The sequence below is a fragment of the Mixophyes fleayi genome, chromosome 4, assembly GCF_038048845.1.
Source record: "Mixophyes fleayi isolate aMixFle1 chromosome 4, aMixFle1.hap1, whole genome shotgun sequence".
Taxonomy (NCBI): domain Eukaryota; kingdom Metazoa; phylum Chordata; class Amphibia; order Anura; family Limnodynastidae; genus Mixophyes; species Mixophyes fleayi.
Window position 1 is genome coordinate 12,737,129 of NC_134405.1, and position 23,421 is coordinate 12,760,549.

Consider the following 23,421-nt stretch of genomic DNA (forward strand, 5'->3'; position numbering starts at 1 on the left):
ATTAAGAGTTGGATTTAGGATTAATTTCTTAAAATGCAGCCTGCAATATGATACTTACAGAGTAGACCTGAGTGAAGAAGACAAATATTACGATGTTATTTTGTATTATTTATATATATATATAAAAGAAGTTTGTTTATTTGTTTGTTTGTTTGTAGGCAAATATCTTCGACACCCCTGCAACAATTCAGATGAAGTCAATGCGAGGTGGTCCAGTGGGATCCTGGGCAGATATTAAGGGGTTTAGGCACCCAATCAGACCTCCCGTTGGTGTACAGTAGCCAGAACTTTGACCCACGGAACCTGTCCTGAGCCTTCCAATGGATGGATTTGGACGAAAATGTAAAAAAACTTTTAACCAAGATCCCAGAAGACATACGAGGGGGTGTAGATCTCAGTCGGACCTCTCATTGGTGGATGCTGTCCAGAACTTTGCCCAGGGAGCCTGTTCTGGGCCCTCCACTGGATGAATTTGTTTTTTTTGTCTATCCAGTTATGCATTCGGACTCCCCTGTACTAATTCAGATGAAACCAATGCGAGGTGGTCCAGTTGGATCCTGGACAGGTTTTAAGGGGGTAAGGGCCCCGGTGAACCAGATAAACATACTGCTAATTGCCGGCATATCTATGTTTTAATGTGAAAGTAGATTTGTGATTTCCAAAATGTGTTTGTCCATCCTCTTTCTAATTGAAGTTCTCATTTCTTGGTTCTTCAGGCTGTAGATAATTGGATTAAATAATGGAGTAACCACTGTGTATAGTAAAGATAAAATCTTTTTAGCGCGGATGATTGTCCTCTGGATGGAGATACATAGACAGCAATCAGAGTTCCATAATACGTACACACCACAGAAAGGTGGGAGCTACAGGTGGAGAAGGCTTTCTGTCTTCCGCTATCAGATGATATTTTATGTATAGAAATTGCAATATAGACGTAAGTATATATGATGAAAAGTATTTCAACTAAAGTTTCAGGAGTGGCAATACTAAATACTGCCATTTCCAAAATGGATGTATCAGAGCACGAAAGCTTAACAATAGGAGCAAAATCACAGAAAAAGTGGTCAATAACATTGGGTCCACAGAAATATAGGTTAGACATCAGGATGACAATGATTAGTGATATCATGAAGCCTAATGCCCAACACCACCCAACTATATGGAAACATAATGAGGAATTCATTGTGGTAGAATAATGCAAAGGTTTACAGATGGCCAAATATCTGTCATACGACATCACCGTGAGAAGAAGACATTCTGTAACTGAAGCTACACCAAAGGAATAAAATTTAATGATGCAGCCAGAAACAGAAATGGTGCCACCACTATTTAGTATTACATAAAGCATGATTGGAGCAATGCTTGTGGTGAAAGCCACATCACATATGGACAAATTACTGAGAAAGAAGTACATGGGGGAATGTAGATTACTAGTGGTAGAAACCAAAATGATGATTAAAAGATTACCAGCTAAGGTGGCTCCATAGGTTAAAAGGAGGACAATGAAGAGTGGAATCCTTGAGCTATGAAGACCCAGGAACCCAAGAAGAATGAATCCATTGATTGTTGTTTGGTTCTGCCTTAATAACATCTGGTGAGACAAATGCAGACTGTAAATAATCAAGACAGTATACTCTCTCAACAATACAATTTGAATTCTGAATCTGTAGGTTTATAAAACAAATTAAAAATAGACTAATTTCAGCTTAGCAAACATCCCAATCACCCACACACATAGTGCACCAGTATCCAGATATATGTCTCCCAACTTCCAACAGATGGAGAAACGGATATCCCAAGTTGACCGCTCAGGGTATTCCAGATAATTAAACTTGGAACCATTTGCTTAACTGTTTTTCAAACTGTTAGATTGAAAAAGATCCCACATTTAAGCTTTCATTTCGAACGTTATCTTCGTATTCTGTTCCTAGATACGCTCGTTACATCACAATATGCTTGTACACTTTCCCTCTTATAACGTCTCCTTATTCAGTCCTTTCACCACACTAAATAACAGTAAAACCTTACAGAATTTCTCATCCAATGCCTACTGTATCTCAGCGATATTTCCCAGTATACACATATACCATTACAAATAACCGATACTCACCACATGTCTAAGTATTAAATAAAAGTGTTTTATTGTTAAACATATGTATGTACATATATACAAAGAAAATGTTGCACTTACAGTTTATACATATATCTACTATAATATCTTTCAATATAAGGAGTACAGGAAAACAATACCAAACCTTTGTTCAGAACAGATATTGTAATTAATCCTATATTTACCACCGTTACTTTATTACACTAACTCTAAGCTTCCTTTATCCTATACTTACTCTATAAATTCTCTATACATATAATCTTTATTTACTTTCCCACTGTGGTATTCCCAAAATTAGTTATAATAGATATTTATTAGTAACATTGCTGTACAGCAGTGCAATTGTGGAAGTAATAATTACCAAAAACCTATATTACCGATTGTAAAACCTATATTACTACTGATGAACTAATAATCTTATGTGTCTGTACTTTTAAGAAAAGAGAAAAACAGGTCAGAAAAACACGTTATATAATAAGTCACAAACATGTTTAAGAGTGCAGGCAAGAACCAAATGTTTAGCAAATCTCCAGGACCTTTTGGATTAAATCATTCCAATAATAAGGCCCAAAATTAATATCCAATTACATGTCAACTAAATGAAGATTTATGCTATAAAGGTCATGAATATCAGCCTTAATGTAAATCTGGGAGGGTTTGGTTATAGTAATGATAATTAGTAATTTTGGAAATGACGAGTAACATTTTCTATAAAAGAAGTCCTAACTAAAGATACGTTGTCAATTGGCATCGAGACCTTAAGTGTGCTGCTCACTTAGTATTAGTAAGGGCTATATCTATCATCATCATCATTTATTTATATAGCGCCAAGATATTCCGTAGCGCTTGTTATGTGCGTATTGTCGTTAACCAATAACGATTGTCGAACCTCGATTTGTGTTTCCAAAGCACAAAGATTTATTTGCAATAAGTAGAATAAATATGCTCAAGCGAAGTAATAGTAAATACAGCCGTTACTTATCGCAGGCGCTCTAGATCCAGTGCAGTCATTCAATCCTGAAGTCTGGGGACAAGATGTCTGCACTCTGGATCACAAGCTGCTGCTTATATACACAATCAAATACAGTAATACAATGAAGATGTTATAGCTTGCATCTATTGGTCCAGGTCTCAGGAATGTCCAAGGGGTTGTCAATCATTGGCTGGTTCATCCTAAGGAATCCAAAGGAGGGGGTCATCTCTGCAGGGGGTATGCTCTGCTCTTCCCGCCAAGATTCCTCAGTCTTAAGTAGTTCATAATTCCCTATCATTCATAACTTGCGTATGCACTCTGCGATTCCCTCGCAGAGTGAACCAAACAGTAGGATATGTAACAAGGTTCATTATGATACCACTCATGATGTTATTCCTTCAACCTGTTCCGTGTATTTCACTAATATGCATGTAACTCTGATATAACATATAAATACTACTATATTTCGACATAACTGACTATGTGTTGCAACTACCATTAATGTGTACTATTTTATAAGTATGCGTGTTTGTGCGAATGTATGGTAAAAGACCATATACTGTTGCTGTATTGGATGCGTACGCCCTTTCACGCCGTAGCGTGCCCTTGTACGTCGATGCGTACCGTACGCATCTTTTCAGACAAAGACAACCAAGTTTGCTAGACTTTAATTGAAATGACTTTATCCAATTTGCTGACTTCGACAGCTCCACCCTTTGATAGTGTAATAAACTATCACCCAATCACCGTTTCAAGTTCAGGATTATACAATACTTCTTCACAGACCATGATCTCGGTATCTGGTACCACCCTTTCAGTCTCTTTCTCAGCGTTACTCCTATGAGACCGTTTTCCACACTTCAACACAGTAGGAACACATTTGACAACTCAACCAATTGCTAAGATGACACCCAGTATAAGGAAAAGGAGCTTACCTACACTAGCAACCATTTCCTGTACCCACTCCCCCAGACCGGAGAACCATTTCACAGGGTTCAACCACGAGAACCAACCCGCCACCTTTTCCCCGACCTCATATAACGAAGAATTATGGCTCTTTCGAAATTCCCATTTCAGCTGTAAAATTTCATCCATCTTCCGGTCTATAACCTCTTTAGGGTCATCCGTATTATTAGTAATGTACGTGCAACATTTGACACCGAACTGGGTGGCCAGTGTCACACAGTACCCACCAGTAATAGAGGTGAGATAATTTAGTACCAGTCTATGTTGCACCAACTCCTTCTTGTACGCTTGTAGCTCCCTTCCAGTATACCTAAAAGTGTCATCATACATCTCTGTGATATTATCTATTAATTTAGCTAGGTCTTGGATATATTTAAAGTTTAATGTTCCCCGAGCGGTCCTGGTGAGTTCTAGAGCAACCATAACTTGGAAACCAGCAGTTTCACTAATCAATTTTGTAGCTATGGGTTCCTCACCAGGAATCATATTTCTTTTGCCACGGTGTTCATACTGTGTGTGTATGTATGGTGGTGATGTAGTCTTGTGAATATCAACCATTTCTTCATGAGTAATAGTCATGATTTCAGGAACCAGTTTAGCTAAGAAACACAAGCCCTTGGAACTCGGAGTCACCCAGGAATAAGCTTTCCTCCCACAAACAAAATACACATCATCAGGGAGAACATAAGGAGCAGTATGCCCATGAATTATATCACACAGAGTTTTGATAAAACTACCCATGCCCAGTGTCTCCATTTGTTCTAGACACGTGTCGGCATTAATGACATTTTTACATTTATCTGTAGAGACTTTTCCAATGGATACCTTCTTATGTTTGGATATACACCCTAATCTGTGACTTCCATCAACATTCCTGCCTAGTAGTGACCTTGTGAGTCTCCCTCTAAAATGAGTGTGGCGAGCCACTGTCTGATCTGATAGGTCAGCCTCCCAATTCTCCAGGCGCTTTGCATGAGATATGTTTAGGCACAGCAAAGATCTGCCTATGGAGTATTGTCGAAGCGTCAGACTAGGGGACCTAGTGTTATTGTACCTCCCGTCTATGGGCCTCCCACCCCTCAATTCAAGTACTTCAGATATGTTTAGAGGGAATGGCACTAGTCCTATATTATGCTGCCCTTGAGGCACGTGAGAGCACACCCAACACTCGGTTTGGTTTAGCACCTTACCCACCAGGGAGTGATAATCCTCCAAAGGATGCCCGCCTATATTCAGAGTACTGGGGGACTGGCATCGTTGGATGCATCTCTCTTCAACTAGGGAGTCGCAGAACTTGCAGATACAATACTCATCAGACAATAGCCCCTCACACTGCCTCCGAGTTCCTGAGCTAGCAGACCTTTTCATAACCCCTGGACCAAGTTTGATAATGGGCTGCTCTGAGTATCCTATTAACTTTTCTTCGGCCTCCATTTCATCCGTATCACTACCAGAACTCTCCTCCGTCCTCCATCCTCCTTCACAAAAATAGAATGTCCTAGAAAGAGTAAAAACAAGGAAAATCCTGGAACAAAAGAAAAACAAAAACCGCCACTTCATCGCTGGAAAGATAGTTCTGAGGCAACGTCTCTGGTTCAGGTGTCTCGACTGCAGGCTTTAGGTCTCCCGGAACAGGCTCACAAGTGACAGCTCTATGTCGTCGGTCTTCGTTTTATCTTGCACTTTCTCCGGATTATGGACTCTCCTGCAGTGGGTGGAATGGACCCAAGTGTCTCTCTCTGCAACCTTCAGTGATGTAGTACTGGTCAGCAGCACTTGGTACGGGCCTTCCCAACGGTCTGTTAAACAACCTGAACGTAAGAACGTAAGAAATTGCGGATCATAACATAGTCTCCAGGTTCAACATCATGACAGTTCGTCTCTGGCATACCAGGTGACAGCATTTTTAGTTTTTGTTGTTGTTGTTTTAGCTGTCTACTCATTCTTATAAGATATTGTACAGTCACTTCATTATTACACTTCAAGTCGTCTTGTGGACTCACGATCAAATGAGGTTGTCGTCCGAACAGTATCTCAAAGGGGGACAGATTAAGAGGAGATCTAGGAGTGCTTCGAATGCTATGGAGGACCGACGGCAAAGCCTCAGGCCATGCCAACCCAGTTTCAGCCATTATCTTACCCAGCTTGTTCTTTATAGTACCGTTTACTCTCTCCACCTTACCACTGGCTTGTGGTCGGTAAGGGGTGTGAAGTCTGCTACTGATTCCCATGAGTTTACACATTTTTTGGAAGATATCACCAGTAAAATGGGTACCCCTATCACTTTCAATGATTCTAGGGATACCGAACCTACACACAAAGTCTTGTACAATTTTCTTTGCAGTGAACACAGCAGTATTAGTGGCTGCCGGATATGTTTCTACCCAACCGGAAAACACATCAATACACATTAACACATACTTTAGATTCCTGCACGGTGGTAATTGGATATAGTTAATTTGTATTACCTGGAAAGGTCCGTCTGTAGGAGGGATGTGGGATGGCTCAGTTGGAATAGTTTTCCCAACATTTTTCCTCAAACAAGTAAGACATGACATTGCCTTCTTACCAGCCTGAGAGGAAAATCCGGGAGCACACCAGTATGCTCTCACCAGTTTGCACATACCTTCTTTACCCAGGTGAGTCAGGCCGTGTGCTGCTTCAGCCAGGCTTGGATAGTATGTTCGGGGAGCTACAGGCTTACCTTGTCCATCCCTCCAGAGTCCTGAGGACTCTTGACCACATCCCTTCGCCTTCCAGACCGCCCTTTCCTGCAGGGAACACAAATCTTGCATTTCAATTAATTTCTGCATGTCTAATGTCTGAAAAACCATCATAGTCTCGGTCGATACAGTCATAGGTTGCCCTGCTGCCCATTTAGCAGCTTCGTCTGCCCTGTTGTTGCCCAATGACACTGGGTCTTCTTCAAAGGTATGGGCTTTGCACTTTATGACGGCTACTGTTCTGGGTAACTGTATCGCTGTCAGAAGTCCTTTTATGTGTTGAGTGTGCCACTGGTGTACCTGCTGCTGTCGTAAAGTTTCTAAGACGCCAAAGGGCCCCAAAATCGTGCACTACCCCGAAGGCGTACTTGGAGTCAGTATATATATTGGCTGATTTACCCTCTGCCAATTCACACGCTCTCCTTAGTGCTACTAGTTCCGCCACCTGGGCTGAGTGAGGTGGACCAAGGGGTTCAGCTTCTACCACATCCTGATCGTCTACAACAGCGTAACCAGTACATAGCTCTCCTGTCTCTGTCTGTCTATGGCAACTTCTGTCTGTATAAAACGTAAAATCTACATTTTCTAAGGAGGTGTCACGTATGTCGGGCCTTGCAGTAAAGGTCTGATTCAGGTGTTCCATACAGTCATGTGTGTCAGTATTCTTGCCTAACTCATCATCAACCAGGGTCTCCTCACCTCCCACCCTTTGTGTCTCTAGAGACACATACGGAAGGTATGTAGCTGGATTTAAGGTGCTACATCGTTTGATGGTGATATCAGGGCTAGTTCCCACTTTGTGAATCTAGCTGAAGAAACATGTCTGGTTTGGGCTGAATTTAACAGAGCTGATACAGCATGGGGTGTATAGATAGTTGAATTATGTCCTAATACTACGTCCTCGCTCTTACTCACCAGAAGGGCCGTTGCTGCTACACTTCTGAGACATGTTGGGAGTGATCTTGCCACATTGTCTAATTGTGCACTGTAGTATGCTACCGGTCTGCTAGCGTCACCATGTTTCTGTGCGAGGACATCTGCTGCACAACCATCAGCTTCTGTACAAAATAACTCAAAAGGCTTTTCATAATCAGGTATTCCCAATGCAGGTGCTCTAGTCAGACTATCTTTAAGATTAAAGAACGCTTGCTCTGACTCTTCTGTGTGTACAACACGTTCTGGTTTTGAGGAAGAGACTAGCTCCTGCAATGGTAATGCCAGAATAGAAAAACCTGGGATCCAGGATCTACAGTATCCACACATCCCTAAGAAAGTACAAATCTGCTTCTGGCTCTGCGGCAGAGTCATGTGTTGTATGGCCTCAATTCTGTCGGTTGTCAGGTGTCTTAGCCCCTTAGTGAGGCAGTGTCCTAAGTATTTGACCTTAGTCTGACATGGCTGTAATTTATCCTTTGCCACCTTGTGCCCTGTTTGTGAAAGATGAAGCAACAACAATTTAGTATCATGTAAACATGACATAAAAGAATCAGAGCACAACAACAAATTGTCCACATATTGAATTAGAACAGACCCATTGTGGGGTTGAAAGAATTGCAAACAGTCATGTAAGGCTTGGGAGAAAATACTGGGTCTGTCAATGAACCCCTGGGGTAGTCTGGTCCATGTGTATTGCACTCCCCGGTAGGAGAATGCAAAAAGGTATTGGCAGTCAGGGTGAAGAGGGACTGAGAAGAAAGCAGAGCATAGGTCAATGACAGTAAAATGACTGGCAGACGGTGGAATCTGCATGAGGATGACAGCTGGATTCGGCACTACGGGGAAATTTCTCTCAACAACTTTATTAATTCCCCTTAAGTCCTGGACTAATCTATAGCCCCTCCCCCCACTCTTCTTCACAGGGAAAATGGGACTATTTGCTGTACTGGCTGTACGAATTAAAATTTCTTGTTGTAACAGCCTCTCAATAACAGGATATACCCCTAGTTCCACCTCCGGTTTTAATGGATACTGTGGGATTTTTGGAGCTATCCTACCACTTTTTAGATTGACCATGACAGGGGCTATGTTTGCCATCAGTCCAGTGTCCTGTCCATCTCTAGTTCATAGGGAACCTGGTATTTCCAGCAACATCCCCTTTACTTGAGATGGACTTTGTTCTACAACAGGAGAGTGTAACATTAACCTTTGAGGGGTGTCCAATATATCCTGTACCTCATGTGCGACCTTCTCCGGTATATCTAAGAACACACCATCAGAAGTACAGTATATGACACATCCCATTTTACATAACAAGTCTCTTCCTTGCAAGTTAGTAGGAGCCGCTGCAGCCAAGAGAAACGAATGCTTAGTATGCAGAGGCCCAATAGTAATTTCAGCAGGTTTAGTTAGAGGATAATGTAACACTTTTCCCGTTACTTCCATAGCTGGAATGGTTTTACTGGTCACCTGTATATTGAAAGGAGAGGTTATCACAGATCGGGCCGCCCCTGTATCTACAAGAAAAGTTTGTTTCCTACCTGCTATGTCAACTATCATTTTTGGTTCTTCACTCTGACTCTCAGTTAACCTCACTGGCTGTAGACTACAGGTATGACCTGACCCCTAGCGCTGACTATTGATTTCCCGCGCAGCATTTGCTGCCGTAATATGCGCGGGTAGATGTGAGTCTTCTAGTCTATGTGAATCCCTCCTTGGAGGATATCTATGTGACCCTCCCCTCTGTGTATTGAGTCTTTCCTTTTTACAATCTCTCATGTAATGTCCTTCCTCGTTACAGTTGAAACACCTGATCACTTTAGGTTTCTTGTTATATGGGTTGTATGCTGGTGGTCGTGTATGCACCCCTTCTAGAGCCTGTATACTTACCGTCATTAACCTATCACTTTTCTCTTCCCTTTTTCTAAAAAGGTTTTTGTCATGCCCCACAGCAGACTCCCTAAGAGAGTCTACCGTGACACCTCTCCAATTAGGTAATGTGGTTTGTACTCTCGTCTTTAAATTTTCTCTAAGGCCATCCATCAGTACTCCTACAGCTACCTCTCTGTTATGTGGGTCCTCACTTATGTTGGATATCCCAGTAAACCGTGTTATCGTTGCTATAGCTCTAGTGAAGTAATCTGCTGCTGTTTCACTATCCTTTTGTTTAATGGTGAAAATCTTACTCCAATTTACTACTACTGAAAATAGATGGCTAAGTGTTTGACAATTTGTTCTATATTCTTTTGGTTAATCTCATCAGTCAAGGTGTCATCTTCCTCCAACAAACAATCTTCAATGAATTTTTGTATGTTAGTATTGGGAGGAAGACACGCCCTTAACACTACACGCCAATCCTTATTGGTTGGTTTGTGGGCATTTCCTAAGTCTTTAACAAATTTCTGACACTTAGCCAACTCTTTTCTAGGATCTGGGAATTCAGTCATAATGGAACGTAATTCTGATCTAGTCCAGGGTCAATGCATTGTAACATTTCTTAAAGGAACTACACCATCCTTATCCGGCTTCCCATTGGGAACTGATATTGTGCGGACTGGGAACGCACCCTCTGGTACACTGACTTCAGGGGACACTACAGGATTTGCTGGTTCTAGATTTAGAACGCTTTCACTCCTAGTGATCACGCTACTCTCACCTATCTCAGCCATTTTCTCATACTTGCGCTGAGCCTCTAGTACACTAACAGCATGGGCAATGGCCGAAATCACAGTGGGTTCATCTTCATTTTCAGATACACTTGATTTAAACTGGCTTAAAACAGGATACAACTTAGCAATTTTTCTATTTTCAGTTTTAACAACGGCTGTACTTACCCCTCCCGCCACATAAGGTGGCGGGGGCGCGCTTGCGCTGAGTTCGCCACGCTTCTCAACGGTTACATCCGCCTTGCGCGCGCTTTTCACCACGCCTACTTCTGGTTTGCATTCGCTGCTCTGCCACGTGTTACCTTCCATTTGCCACAATTTTAAACAATCATTATGCCTATTCCTCACTTTCGTTGAGGTAATCAACCATACTTTATCTTTTACAGTATTTAGTAACTCTGCATTAAAACTTCCTATTGTTGGGGAAGGCCTATCACAAGCTTTGGTCATCTTGACCCACGTGTCACAATACACAGTTGCGTATGCACCATATTTCTTACACATGAGAAACCTCGCTGAACCAATAGGGCCTTCCTTAGGCAGTACACTGACCATCTCTAACGTATGCTTAGCACCCATGTTGAACAATATACCTTCTACCCGGAACACAGACACAACGCAATGCTCTGTTCCTTCCGGCTAACAATTCCAACTCTGTTGCTATAATCACAGCTAGAGATTTCTAATGCTCAGTGAACGTATTTCCTTTAGCCGCGTTTACTCGCTTTTCTCGCACCAGGCGAGGATCCCCAATACAGAAATATCACTGTGGGCCCCAAGGGCTATCAGCTCCTCGATACCCTGGCTCAACCACAAAAATCTGTTGAGTTTATTATAACTGGGGGAACAAAGTCGATACAATCAACCAATCTTTCCAATATAATTCCTCCTAGCTGCTTCACCAATTCGCACTAACGGTGCGGTTAGATCGCACTGCCTACCAATACAAATTATTAGCAAACCTTGCGATCTATTGGTAGCGCTTTGCGAAAACCCGGTTTTCGCATTCGGTATACCTGCCCTGTATACCGTCCTTCAGTTGGGCAATCCGCCTCGTCAGACAGCAACTGAGCACAATGAATAATGAACAGTGTATCTACGTTACAACATCACACACTATACACCTTTTCTGCGCAGAAAATCAAAAGTTCCCAACAACAGTAATAATATCTCAGAGGCTTTCACAAGTAATTATACTATGCATGTATAATAACTATCAAAACGATTGTTTAACCACGTGGCAAATCTACCGGAAGTTCACATACGCAAAGCAGGAAGTACAGTTAAAAACGCACAATGACAGAAAAAAGAAACAGTTTTCTCTTTTGTCCCTAGGTTCTAGTTAGCGTGCCCTAGATAATGCAAAACAGACATTCGGTTTCGCAACACAGAGTAAAATTCAGGTTTTGAACACCATGCGTTCCTACCCGTTTATGACGCGTCTCCACCCTTTGTTGAGGAACCGAAATCCGTTGGTCTTGCGTATCGTCGGCAACGAAACCTCCAAAGCTCACGAGCCCCAAAATTGTTATGTGCGTATTGTCGCTAACCAATAACGATTGTCGAAGCTCGATTTGTGTTTCCAAAGCACAAAGATTTATTCGCAATAAGTAGAATAAATATGCTCAAGCGAAGTAATAGTAAATACAGCCGTTACTTATCGCAGGCGCTCTGGATCCAGTGCAGTCATTCAATCCTGAAGTCTGGGGACAAGATGTCTGCACTCTATATCACAAGCTGCTGCTTATATACACAATCGAATACAGTAATACAATGAAGATGGTATAGCTTGCATCTATTGGTCCAGGTCTCAGGAATGTCCAAGGGGTTGTCAATCATTGGCTGGTTCATCCTAAGGAATCCAAAGGAGGGGGTCATCTCTGCAGGGGGTATGCTCTGCTCTTCCCGCCAAGATTCCTCAGTCTTAAGTAGTTCATAATTCCCTATCATTCATAACTTGTGTATGCACTCTGCGATTCCCTATGCGTGTTTGTGCGAATGTATGGTAAAAGACCAATTACTGTTGCTGCCACGTGTATTGGATGCGTACGCCCTTTCACGCCGTAGCGTGCCCTTGTACGTCGATGCGTACCGTACGCATCTTTTCAGACAAAGACAACCAAGTTTGCTAGACTTCAATTGAAATGACTTTATCCAATTTGCTGACTTCGAATCGCTTTACAATTGGGGACAAACACAGTTAACTAATAAACAAACTGGGTAAAACAGACAAAGAGGTGAGAAGGCCCTGCTCGCAAGCTTACAATTTATGGGACAATGGGAGTTTGACACATAAGGCTAAGTCTACATTTTGCATTTTGGCCCAGCCAGACTGCAAAGGTAAAAGTGACTCATAAGCTAAATGATCCTGTCACACAACAATGTTGGTCAGGGGGTAGTTGTCTTGTGTGAAATTGTGTAACGGGTGGTAATAGGGTAATGTAGTGAGATTAAGAGGGTGGTTGAGGAATATTATAATCTAGACCAGAGGAGAGTCTTATTGTGCGAGGGAGAGAATTCCATAGGGTGGGTGCAGCCGAAAAAGTCCTGTAACCGGGAATGGGAGGATGTAATGAGTGTGGATGAAAGACGCAGATCTTGTGCAGAACGGAGTTGCCGAGTTGGGAGATATTTTGAGACAAGAGAGGAGATGTATCTATGTATCTTTTAATAAAGAGCAGAAATATTATATTGGAAAACTGCTCAACTCGATTATTATTACTTAGAGAGACGATTAAAGAAATCTTAGTCACAGTATATCTGATTCAGGATAGTTCAGTATAGCAGTGTTATAGCAGTTAGTTCAATACAGCAATATAGCTTATAATAGGTATATATTTCAGGTGACAATATTATAGTTCAGATATAGATATACAGTTCAATATAGCAGTAGTTATATGTAATTATTTTATGTATGTCCTTGTCTTCCCTACTGTACATTAAAGAAGTAATAAAGTGCAGAAAGTAGTAAACTATACAGTCAGTAAGAGTATCATGAATGCAGGAGATATACCTGTAAATATACTTATATTCTTGTGTCCCCTTGGTTATGTGGTCTATTTCAGAGCTTAGATAGCTGAGAAGAACCCGTGTCCAACAGTAAAACACAAGTATCCCTCCCAGTGTCACAACACCGTCTTTTGTCTCTGTTACTCATTCTCAGATAACATCTTTGATACCTGAGTTGGGTTTGGGGTCTTACAAACACATGTACAATAGCTAATGTTGCCATATGGCTGGGAGAAGGGGAGATACTTTGAACAAAGCAGAGAATGGCCTGAGAATCATATCATAGGAGAATATTCTTCAACACCTATTAATGAAAACATTTTGACACAATGTGAATATATGAGAATGTGAGAATACTTTCACTACCCAGTAACTAACATTACTAAGTACACAGATATCTACTGACATAAAACATAAATGTAACAAATTACTGACAGGGGGAGAACTGGCTACAGGGGTAAACACAGAATTTAAATAAGTGGGGATTCCACCTTTGGCTTTCACGACTATATTAATACAGTGAATTATGTAGATTCCTATGTTGCAAAGAAATGTTTGTGAAATTCTAGGAATGGAATGTATTCATTACATGTGCCTGGCTGAGAAGGTGAATTCTCGGCTCCCATAACCCCCTATAATGGGAATGGTTGTGACTAAATGTAGTTTATCTAATGACTGGTTGTTATTTTCTGTTGAATTTATGGATAACACTGTGAATATTTTATGTAACCTTTCAAAGTGTATTTGGTTAACTGATCTGAGTCTAACCTAGGCAAGTGTCAATGGTGTTTTGAAAGTAGCCAGGCCCAGAGACAGATAAAATCTCTGAGTAGTTTGTGTATGCAGAGGAGTTAGACTTAGCCAGGCTCAATGAGCAGAGGTGAGAACTCAGGTCCTGTGAAAATGCCAGGTCTCAGGACATCCATAATTTACTTTGAAAGCCCTGTGCCATTTTGGCCATCCATCTAACTTAGGTGAAAATAAAATTCCTACGGTGGGAGGTGAAGTGCCAACAAGAAATGGTTTAAAAATCCCTTGTATCAATAGTACAGTGTTAATTTCTTTGAGGGGGTCTATCGCGACTGAAATGTGCCATTCTTCTCAAAGTGTACTCCTCACACACCAATTCCTGACCTTGTAAATAGGGACTCTGGTTTTTATTTCCTATTTTATTTTTTGAAACCTATTTGTGCAATTTATTGTATGTCTGTTTATTACCTTTTTGTAATCTAAAGCCTTGGAAACATTTTTCAGATTAAACATATTTTAATCTAGCGTATTCTCTGTGATTCTTTGTGAATTTACAAAGCCCAGGGAGGCTCATGCTACATGTGTATGTGATTTAAGTGTGAAACATTAATAAGTGGTTCCGGTGAACGTAAGGACACCATAATAAATCCTTTGTGGTGGCAGAAAACGTGTATTCATTGCTAAGTGACTAAGGTGACGCCAGTCACGACCAGCTGTTCAGATTGCTGTATCTGGGACAGGCTGGGGTGTTCGTTACAATGGTAATGGAAGACTTTTCATATACGCTATTTAAACATTTATACTGAATGATACACACATTACTTCCCTCATTTTGGCCAATATCTACCCAATGAAATGTACATAATAACAAATATACAACCTGACACAGGTTTTTACATGTTCGCCCTCAAAGTCATAAATTATGATAAATCCACAGACAAAATATAATTGTATTGTACAAGCTGTGCACAACTTAACTCCCTGCTCCCAGTCGGAGCAGTAATGACTTGACCGGTTTGTAGATCAATGTTTCCATGTATGCAATAGTAGGTTCCACTATCATCATCATCATTTATTTATACAGCGCCAACATATTCCGTAGCGCTTTACAATTGGGGACAAACACAGTAAACTAATAAACAAACTGGGTAAAACAGACAAAGAGGTGAGAAGGCCCTGCTCGCAAGCTTACAATCTATGGGACAATGGGAGTTTGATACATGAGGTTAGGTCTACATTTTGCATTTCGGCCCAGTCAGACTGCAAAGGTAAAAGTGACTCATAAGCTAAATGATCCTGTCACACACAATGTTGGTCAGGGGGTAGCTGTCTTGTGTGAAATTGTGTAACGGATGGTAATAGGGTCATGTAGTGAGGTTAGGAGGGTGGTTGAGGAATATTATAAGCTCGTCTGAAGAGGTGGGTTTTAAGAGAAAGAGTGAAAGTTTGTAGACCAGAGGAGAGTCTGGTCTGTGTCTGTGCTATCACTAGGCCATTACATTGCTGCCCCACAGCCCTGGGAACATGGGTTTGATTTCAACCAGGGCACCATATGTGATCTGTGTGGATTTTGTATGTTCTCCCTGTCATTGTGTGTATCCTTCATCAACCTAAAAATGTATTGGACTTTCTCTTGTGTGTGTTTGTCAGGTAGTGAATTAGACTGTAAGCTGCACATGGGCAGGGACTGATGTGAATGATGAAACATTATCTGTAAAGCACTTCTTAATATGCTGGGACTATATACCAAATAATGATAATATCAAGTAAAGCACATTACAATGAATGAGGTTGGAAACAGAGCAGCATGAAAACCTAATCCTGCAGCCCAGACAAATGGTTCTCACGCAGAATGGGATCAAGTCTGCAAATTAAATAATAATAGCAGTCATAATGTATATGTTTACTTAAAGTGTTCTTTGTTCTCATCCATGTTTGATAATAGGAAGATATGTCTTTGTCTTGGTCACAGTTTCCATTTCTTTCTCACTCGAAACGACTGTCATCTAATTAATTTGAAGGTTTTTCGCCATTGTAAATTTGTTGAAATATGGTGAATACAAAGTTACACATTCACAGGGAGGAGAGCATTATAATCACCAGCACTTTTGATTTTTAGCATAGTTAATATAATAATATTTCTCTTTTTGGTAAAAAAAAATATATATACTGTGGATTCTTTACATATCAATTTGTCTAATTTCAGGATGAATATTATTATTATTATTATTATTATCATTATACTATTACAAATATAGAAGTAAGCACAGTGTAGGAGGAGTATCTAACCGTATTATTCTGTAGAGCCTGAGATTGGTCGTGTGTACTGAAAGACATCCTGTAAATGTGGTCTTGCAACGGGCTTTGATTGTTCATCAATGCAACAAAGCTGAAATCCTTGCAATATGCAATAGTAACAATTCTGAATAAAACGTAAAAATAATTAAATACAAACACAGCAACTGGTGTAACAGTTGATCAGTCTCACCGAAAATACAGCAGCAGGCTCTTATAAGCCATTAAAGTGGGTGCCTGGGGATTTAGGGAAGACTGATAGGGGAAATAAAAATTGTAATTTTGGGATAATCAGCCAGCTAACTGCAGATTTGTAATAACTTGAGGCTGCTCCCAGAACAATTTTGTATACTCTACACTAGAGTATATTTGAAACAACATTTAATTAACAGCATCAAGATAGAAAAAGAATAAATATATAGAGAGACTGCATCCTTCACAGAATATTGAGAACAAAATAACCTAATATTGTATTTATCTGGAACAAATATAAGGCTATAGTCATATTTTGGGTATAGCGGGAAGGTGTAGGTATTCTGATGGTTGGATTTTGCTTCGAAAAAATAAGGGAGGGGGTATGGTAAAGGGTTATACCAGTGGTTCCCAAAGTGTGCACCACGGCTCCCAGGGGTGCAACAACAATCGCACAGGGGTGTCGTAGCCAGGGCTGGTGGTAAGCAAGGCGGGGGACTACTTGGTAATTATTTTGGCTTAGGGTGCCTTGAAAAAATTAGGGAGACCCTAAGGGTGCCTCGAACTGAGAAGGATTGGGATCCACTGGGTTATACATTCCCTGCTGAAGTTTGGGTTGCATGGATTGGAGCTAGAAGAGAGAATGGGGGGCATTGGTAAGCTGGGTCCAGAGGTTCACATAAGTATACCAGATTTCCAGAGCTCGTCCATTGTTTAAGAGGGGACTTGGCTTTTCCAAGAACTGGCATTCAAACACTTAGCTGTGCTCAGGATATGTCTAGCGAGCATATTGGGATGTTTTGTAAGATCCGAGAATGGTAAAGGAAGAAGCATGTGTTTTGGGAGGAAGGGGATATCAATGCTGACTGGAGTCGCAATGGGGTCCCTAAATGGGGTCCCTAAATCCAGACCAGAAACTCTGCAGAACTGGATAGGACTACCATATGTGACTACCATATGTGACTCCTGATGATCCTCTTCTGCCTCGCCCTTCACTGGCTCCCTTTCCCCTTCAGAATCATTTTCAATCTCCTCACACTCACCTACAAGGCCCTCTCCCACTCCACTGCAATTACATTTCTAATCTCCTCTCCATTCACACTCCATATCATTCCTTGCGGTCGGCCAATGACCGTCATCTCTCCTCCAACCTAATTACCTCTTCCCACTCCAGAATCCAAGATTTTTCCCGGGCTGCCCCTCTTCATTGGAATGACCTCCCCCACTCCATCTGACTGTTCGCTAATTTGGGCTCCTTCAAATGGGCACTCAAAACTCATCTTTTCCTTAAAGCCTACCAGCCATCAGCCTAATCTTCTATCCATACTTGATTACCTTACCCTCTCTCTTCCCCCTCTCTTGCACTTGATCCCCTCCTCTAAATCCATTTGTGCTTCCTGTCTGTTTACCCTCCCTCTAGGATGTAAGCTCTTATGAGCAGGGCCCTCTTCCCTCTTGTTTCTTTTCTGCTCCTATGTCACTATGCAAGCTATCTTTGGAGTGTTTGAAGTTCTGGTAGTATTTGTTTAATGTTCAGTACTGTATTTACACTGTATGGAAATTTTGTGGCGCCCTATAAATAAAAGGCTAATAATAATAACCATAATAATAATCTCATTGCGCAGCACCAGTGCTTTCCCTTCGATGGTGAGGTCTCTAAAGCTCCACAAGCCGATTTTCTGTCTCGCAGTAGCCAGTCTTTCTTCCCAACACTTCAGGGCCACTATTTCTGCACCAAATCAAACCCCAAGAATCTAGATGAAGTCTGTGTTACGGCAACCAGTGTGGCATAAACTCATAGAACTAGTAGAAGAGGTCTTCACCTTAAGCAGCCGCCTTTCCCGTAGAGACTGGTTATGCTCACAGGTACTCGGATGCCCCAAGGACTTATGTTCAGAGTAGTATAAGCTTATGCTCACATGGCAGCGCACAGGTACAGGAGGTAGCACACTGAGCAGAGGCAGGCCAGAGATCTGCGGACTGGACAGAACTTCGGAGGAGATGTCAGGTACCAGCAGGGTCTGGGTCACAGGCAATGGTTCAGAATCCAGGTACAAGCAATAAGTCAGGGTCACAGGCAATGGTTCAGGGACAGGCAAAGGTCATACACAGATAAATCAATCCAAGGTTCAACACCAAACAAGTACAGGAGCAGGCAGCAGTACTGGGACAGAATACTATAACCGGCAATGAGGCTCAGTCCTCACTGCCTTAAATAGTACCAAGAGCCAACCAGGATAAAACCCTCAAAGTATCCACAGGTTCTGCCTAATGGATGTAGTTGCATTGCCTAATGGAGATGCAGTGCTCAGCTGCATAATAAATGATGAGAGCTAACCAATCAATCCCTAATAGATGACTGAATCCAAACCGAATTGCGCAGACGCGCACGTCTGTCTGACAGCTGGCCGGGCGCAGCAACAGGGAGCCCGATGCGTCCCGGTTGTTGCCCAGGCAACCGGGATGCAGGAAATGGAAGTGACGCTCCGGGAGTCATGGAGATGGCCGGGACGTCACGAACAGCACACAGAGAGTCACGGCGGCCGCGGGCACTGCTGTGTCTGCTGACAGTCTGACTTGATTGTAAAGAGGAATGCAGCATGGGATGACAGGTGCCACTGCCTGAAGAGCATCGCCTCTGACTTTCCGCAATTGAAACTCGGTTGAAGTTCTCGCAGGTCTGGACAAGTGCTGTCACTGAACACTGGTCAGCAATGAAGACAATGATGTCATCCATGTAGAGCAAGCACTTGGCCTTTAGTCGGTCTAGACCCAATGCGGTGATGCCTCTTATCTCTGAATTCTGTCTGATGCACATTGCGAAGAGCTCTATACAACAAACATAAAGGAGAGGTGAAAAAGGACAGCCTTGTCTGACCCAGACATAAAATAAAAGAGGTCAGTCTGAATGCTCAAAGTATGTAAAAGTCAGATGTAAAAGCCAGTCCATAAGGAAGCAGTACAGGAAAAGCCCCTGGTCATGAGATTTCATCAGGACTTATATGAAAGACAGTTTTATTTTGGTTTGCTATATTCAAGTTATTGAACTGAAACGTGAGACATCAAGCTGTGCTATTAAAACCTCTGACCGGAACTGTAATATTACTATTGAGTGGTTTTGCGGCTCTCTGAAAGAAGAGTTTATTCTAGCCAAATCTGATGTATGTAAAGTAATCTGCAAGCTGACCCAGTGTGCAAGGGAAATAGAAAACAATTATGTGTTGCAGATTGAGTCTATTGTTAAACTGCCTAAAATGGTTGCTGAGGAGAATTGCAAGTTGTTTAACTCTACAGTTGCTGGGACAGATCAATTACTAATTGTATCTTTTAAAAGTAAATAAGCTTCATGTTTCCAGCTGAAACTTCACTTTATTCTGTGGATTACAATTTACCGCTGTGGGTTCTGTCTATTGTTCCATCTACACTCATTTCTGCTAAAGCATCTAACCTGAACAAGCTAGATTAATCCTTGTTGCATCTCTAGTGATTTTGAGTGATAATTGATGTATAATTGCACTAAAAGTCTATTGTGATTGATTTGTCTAGATAATCTGCTGCAAACGTACTCTGTAACTGTATACTGTATTAAATCATATACATTGTATTAACTCTAACTCTGCTCTATACTCTCTCTCACGCATGCTCACATATCCACTTGTGCTTCCACCTACTTCCACACATTCATACATTCTTGCACAAGATCTCTCTCTTCTCCTCAAACACATATGTAACCCATACTTGCCAACTCTCCCTGTATGTCAGGGAGACTCCCTGAAATAGGGGTGATCTCCCTCACTCCCTGAAGAGTCTGGCATTCTCCCTGATCCTGAGCCAGTACAAGACGTGGTTGGCTTCGCCATCTGTGACATGATGACACAGTTCAGAAATTGTGTCCTATGTCCATGTATTGATGCCTATGAAGGTGGCCATTAGTTGGGGTTCCCTGTCCTGTGTTGTAGTGGTGCAAGGCAAATGCTTGAACAGGTTGAGTAAAAAGATGCCTCATTAGAGCATCTGAAATGTCACAGGTGCATAGGTGATGAAAAGAGCAGATAAGCCTCAAATTGCATTTCGTCTCAATATTAATTTTCTTAATTATTAGTAAAATTTATGTCATTTATCTCATACTTGCCAACTCTCCCTGAATGTCAGGGAGACTCCCTGAAATAGGGGTGATCTCCCTCACTCCCTGAAGAGTCTGGCATTCTCCCTGATGCTGAGCCAGTACAAGACGTGGTTGGCTTCGCCATCTGTGGCATGATGACACAGTTCAGAAATTGTGTCCTATGTCTATGTATTGATGCCTATGGAGGTGGCCATTTTCATGGAGACCAAGATTGAATCACTTCAGTCACTAGAGATTCATTAGCTGCTTTTCTTTAACGCATAGTTGCCTAGACTCCCGCATTTCTGGGAGACCTCCCAGGAGAGCAGGACAACCTCCAAGTTCTCGCCCCCACAATAGATATGTGACAGGGGCGGAGCTTAATGACGCAAATATGGCACCATCCTAGCCCCACCCGTTGCTGTAATTGGCCAAAATTGTGATAATCGTTTAGGAGGTGGGGCCAAAATGATGCAATTCATTAAGCCCCGCCCACGCATGCCCACCTCCCCAGAGATCTCCCTGAAGCCAACGAGGAAAAGTTGGCAAGTATGATTGATCTTATTATTATTGTTAGGAATAAAACACACATTTCCTACTACAGCAACCTTGTCTCTGTGGTGTCTGTGTGCTCATTCATACAAGTAGAACATGGAGACCAGGAGCTGTGCTATGCATGCTGTAAAACACTTTTTTACTAAGCTGTAGAACAAACATAAAGCAACACCTTTTACAGCAGGTTGCAAAACAGCCCAGTGGTGAAACATGGTATTGCAGGCATGAGCAGCAACGGGGATCTGACGGAGCCAGATCACAATATCTAACAGTCTCAGCCCCCATAGCCTGGTTCTGTATGAGACGAGATTCTCATCTCTCCTCAAAGGAGAAGTGATCCTGCTTCAGGGTTCCGCTCAGGTGTGTGCTTTACAGATCCACATCTTCCCAATTTACTTAGCTATAAAGGGAGAAGGGAAAATCAGAGTTTGAAATGAGCTGCTGTAAAATGAAGTCCCTACAGAGGACCCCTTCCACCTGCTCCAGAACCTCCCACTTAATTTGCCATCGCAGATACTGTACTGGGACTGAATTAAGTCATTTGGTTCCCATGTGAGAAATTGTTAAATTTTTATTTTATTTTACAATTCACCTAAATATGTAATAAATACACCACAACATGCACCAAACAAACATTTTTAATTTATAATCACCCGTCTTGTGTTTATAGTATAATTCTGGTTTAAATTACAACATACTACTCTCAATGGGTCTGATTCATTTAGAAAACTACAGCAAACAAATTAGTAAGCCTTCTCCTGAACAAAACCATGTTACAATACAAGGGGTGAAAATTATATTATTTTGCACATAAGATAAATACTGACTGTTTTTTCATGTAGCACACAAATACTTGATAGCTTTATTTGCACACTGAAATTTAAGTCGATCTAGAACATGTCTTACCCCAACTACAAATATGCCATCACATTTTAAATGCATCTCCCCCCTCCTAATGCAACATAGTTTTGCCAAGGTGCAAAATTGCTCATTTTTGTTGTTTAACTTTCCTTAATTTATCATGCCCAATATGTTTATACAGCATTAGTGGTGCAGCCTGGTGTTGTATGTTTTGTTGCTATGTGTGACTTACTTTTACATCAGACTGCCCTACTTCCATTCTTCCTAATCTTACTGCCACTTTTTCTGTAACACACTGTGTGAGATTGCTGACCACAGCTGAAGCTGTGTAATGAGAGGGAGGTATAGCTAAGTGAGCGTTATCTGTTACAGCTGGAAGGGTTTGATATTAAGGCTTGTACTGTGAAGTGTGGCTGGGCTGCACTATACAGAATGCGGTTGGGGGAGACACAGGGGGTTTTGGGGCTTGTTTTGGTGCTAATCCCAGTGTTCACTGTCTCAAGGCAAAATGTCCTTACTAGGAACCAGCTTCAGTCAGAATTCTGGTGGAGAGTTCCTCAGTCTGTATCTGGGTGGGGTCCTTTCAGAAGCTATCCCCAATCTCTGTCTAGCCATGGCTCCTCCTGGAATAATTTTGGAGAAGGTGAACAATCTAAGCAACAAGAGGGTACAGACAGTCCCATCAGTGTGATTTGTGGAGGGGACAGGATCTTGGTGACTGTGCAGAGGGATCTTTATGGAAATGGAAGACTTGTGAAGGCCTCTGATCTTGCCTTGGGTCCTCAGTCTTGCAAGCCAGCCCCTCAGAGCACAGATAACATGGTGGTCTTTGAAAATGGTCTGCAGGAGTGTGGCAACGTCCTAGAGGTAAGACAAGGTCAGCAGTGTACTGTCTGTTTGGAGGGATTGTAGATGGGTCTAATGTCTCATAACCTGCTATGTTCATTGATGTGTGGAAGGGCAGGAGGAACATGATGCAGTCTTCTAAATATTCAGATGCTACTGTTGTAGATTAAATACATTGTATGTAATGGATGGTGCTGTCTCAAACTATACTTTACTCAATTTCTGAATCATGCTTATAATCACTGTCTGGGTAAAATGCTAAAGGAAAAAATATTCTGTGCTTCAATTTATGGTAGTTTATTGTCCCCATACCTCTGTAGCTGTTAATCTGCTGACTGCTGCTTTCCCTTAAGCATTGTAAACTAGATAATCACAAAACTGGTTGCTTTCTGAGTGCTGGCATCTCTATGCAAGACTATCCCACATCCATCGTA

At 41.7% G+C, this 23,421-nt stretch overlaps 1 protein-coding gene and 1 pseudogene across 1 annotated transcript in view; one reads left to right on the plus strand and one right to left on the minus strand.

Moving 5' to 3' along the window:
• Window positions 1–632: 632 nt before the first annotated feature.
• On the minus strand, window positions 633–19,438 carry LOC142150412 (olfactory receptor 5P55-like; annotated as a pseudogene).
• A 3,135-nt stretch (window positions 19,439–22,573) lies between these two features.
• LOC142150413 (zona pellucida sperm-binding protein 3-like) overlaps window positions 22,574–23,421 on the plus strand; it is an 11,194-nt gene continuing 10,346 nt past the window's right edge. Inside the window, exon 1 of the mRNA XM_075205607.1 lies at window positions 22,574–23,008. Coding sequence (XP_075061708.1) covers window positions 22,574–23,008 — 435 coding nt within the window. The remainder of the gene's footprint in view (window positions 23,009–23,421) is intronic.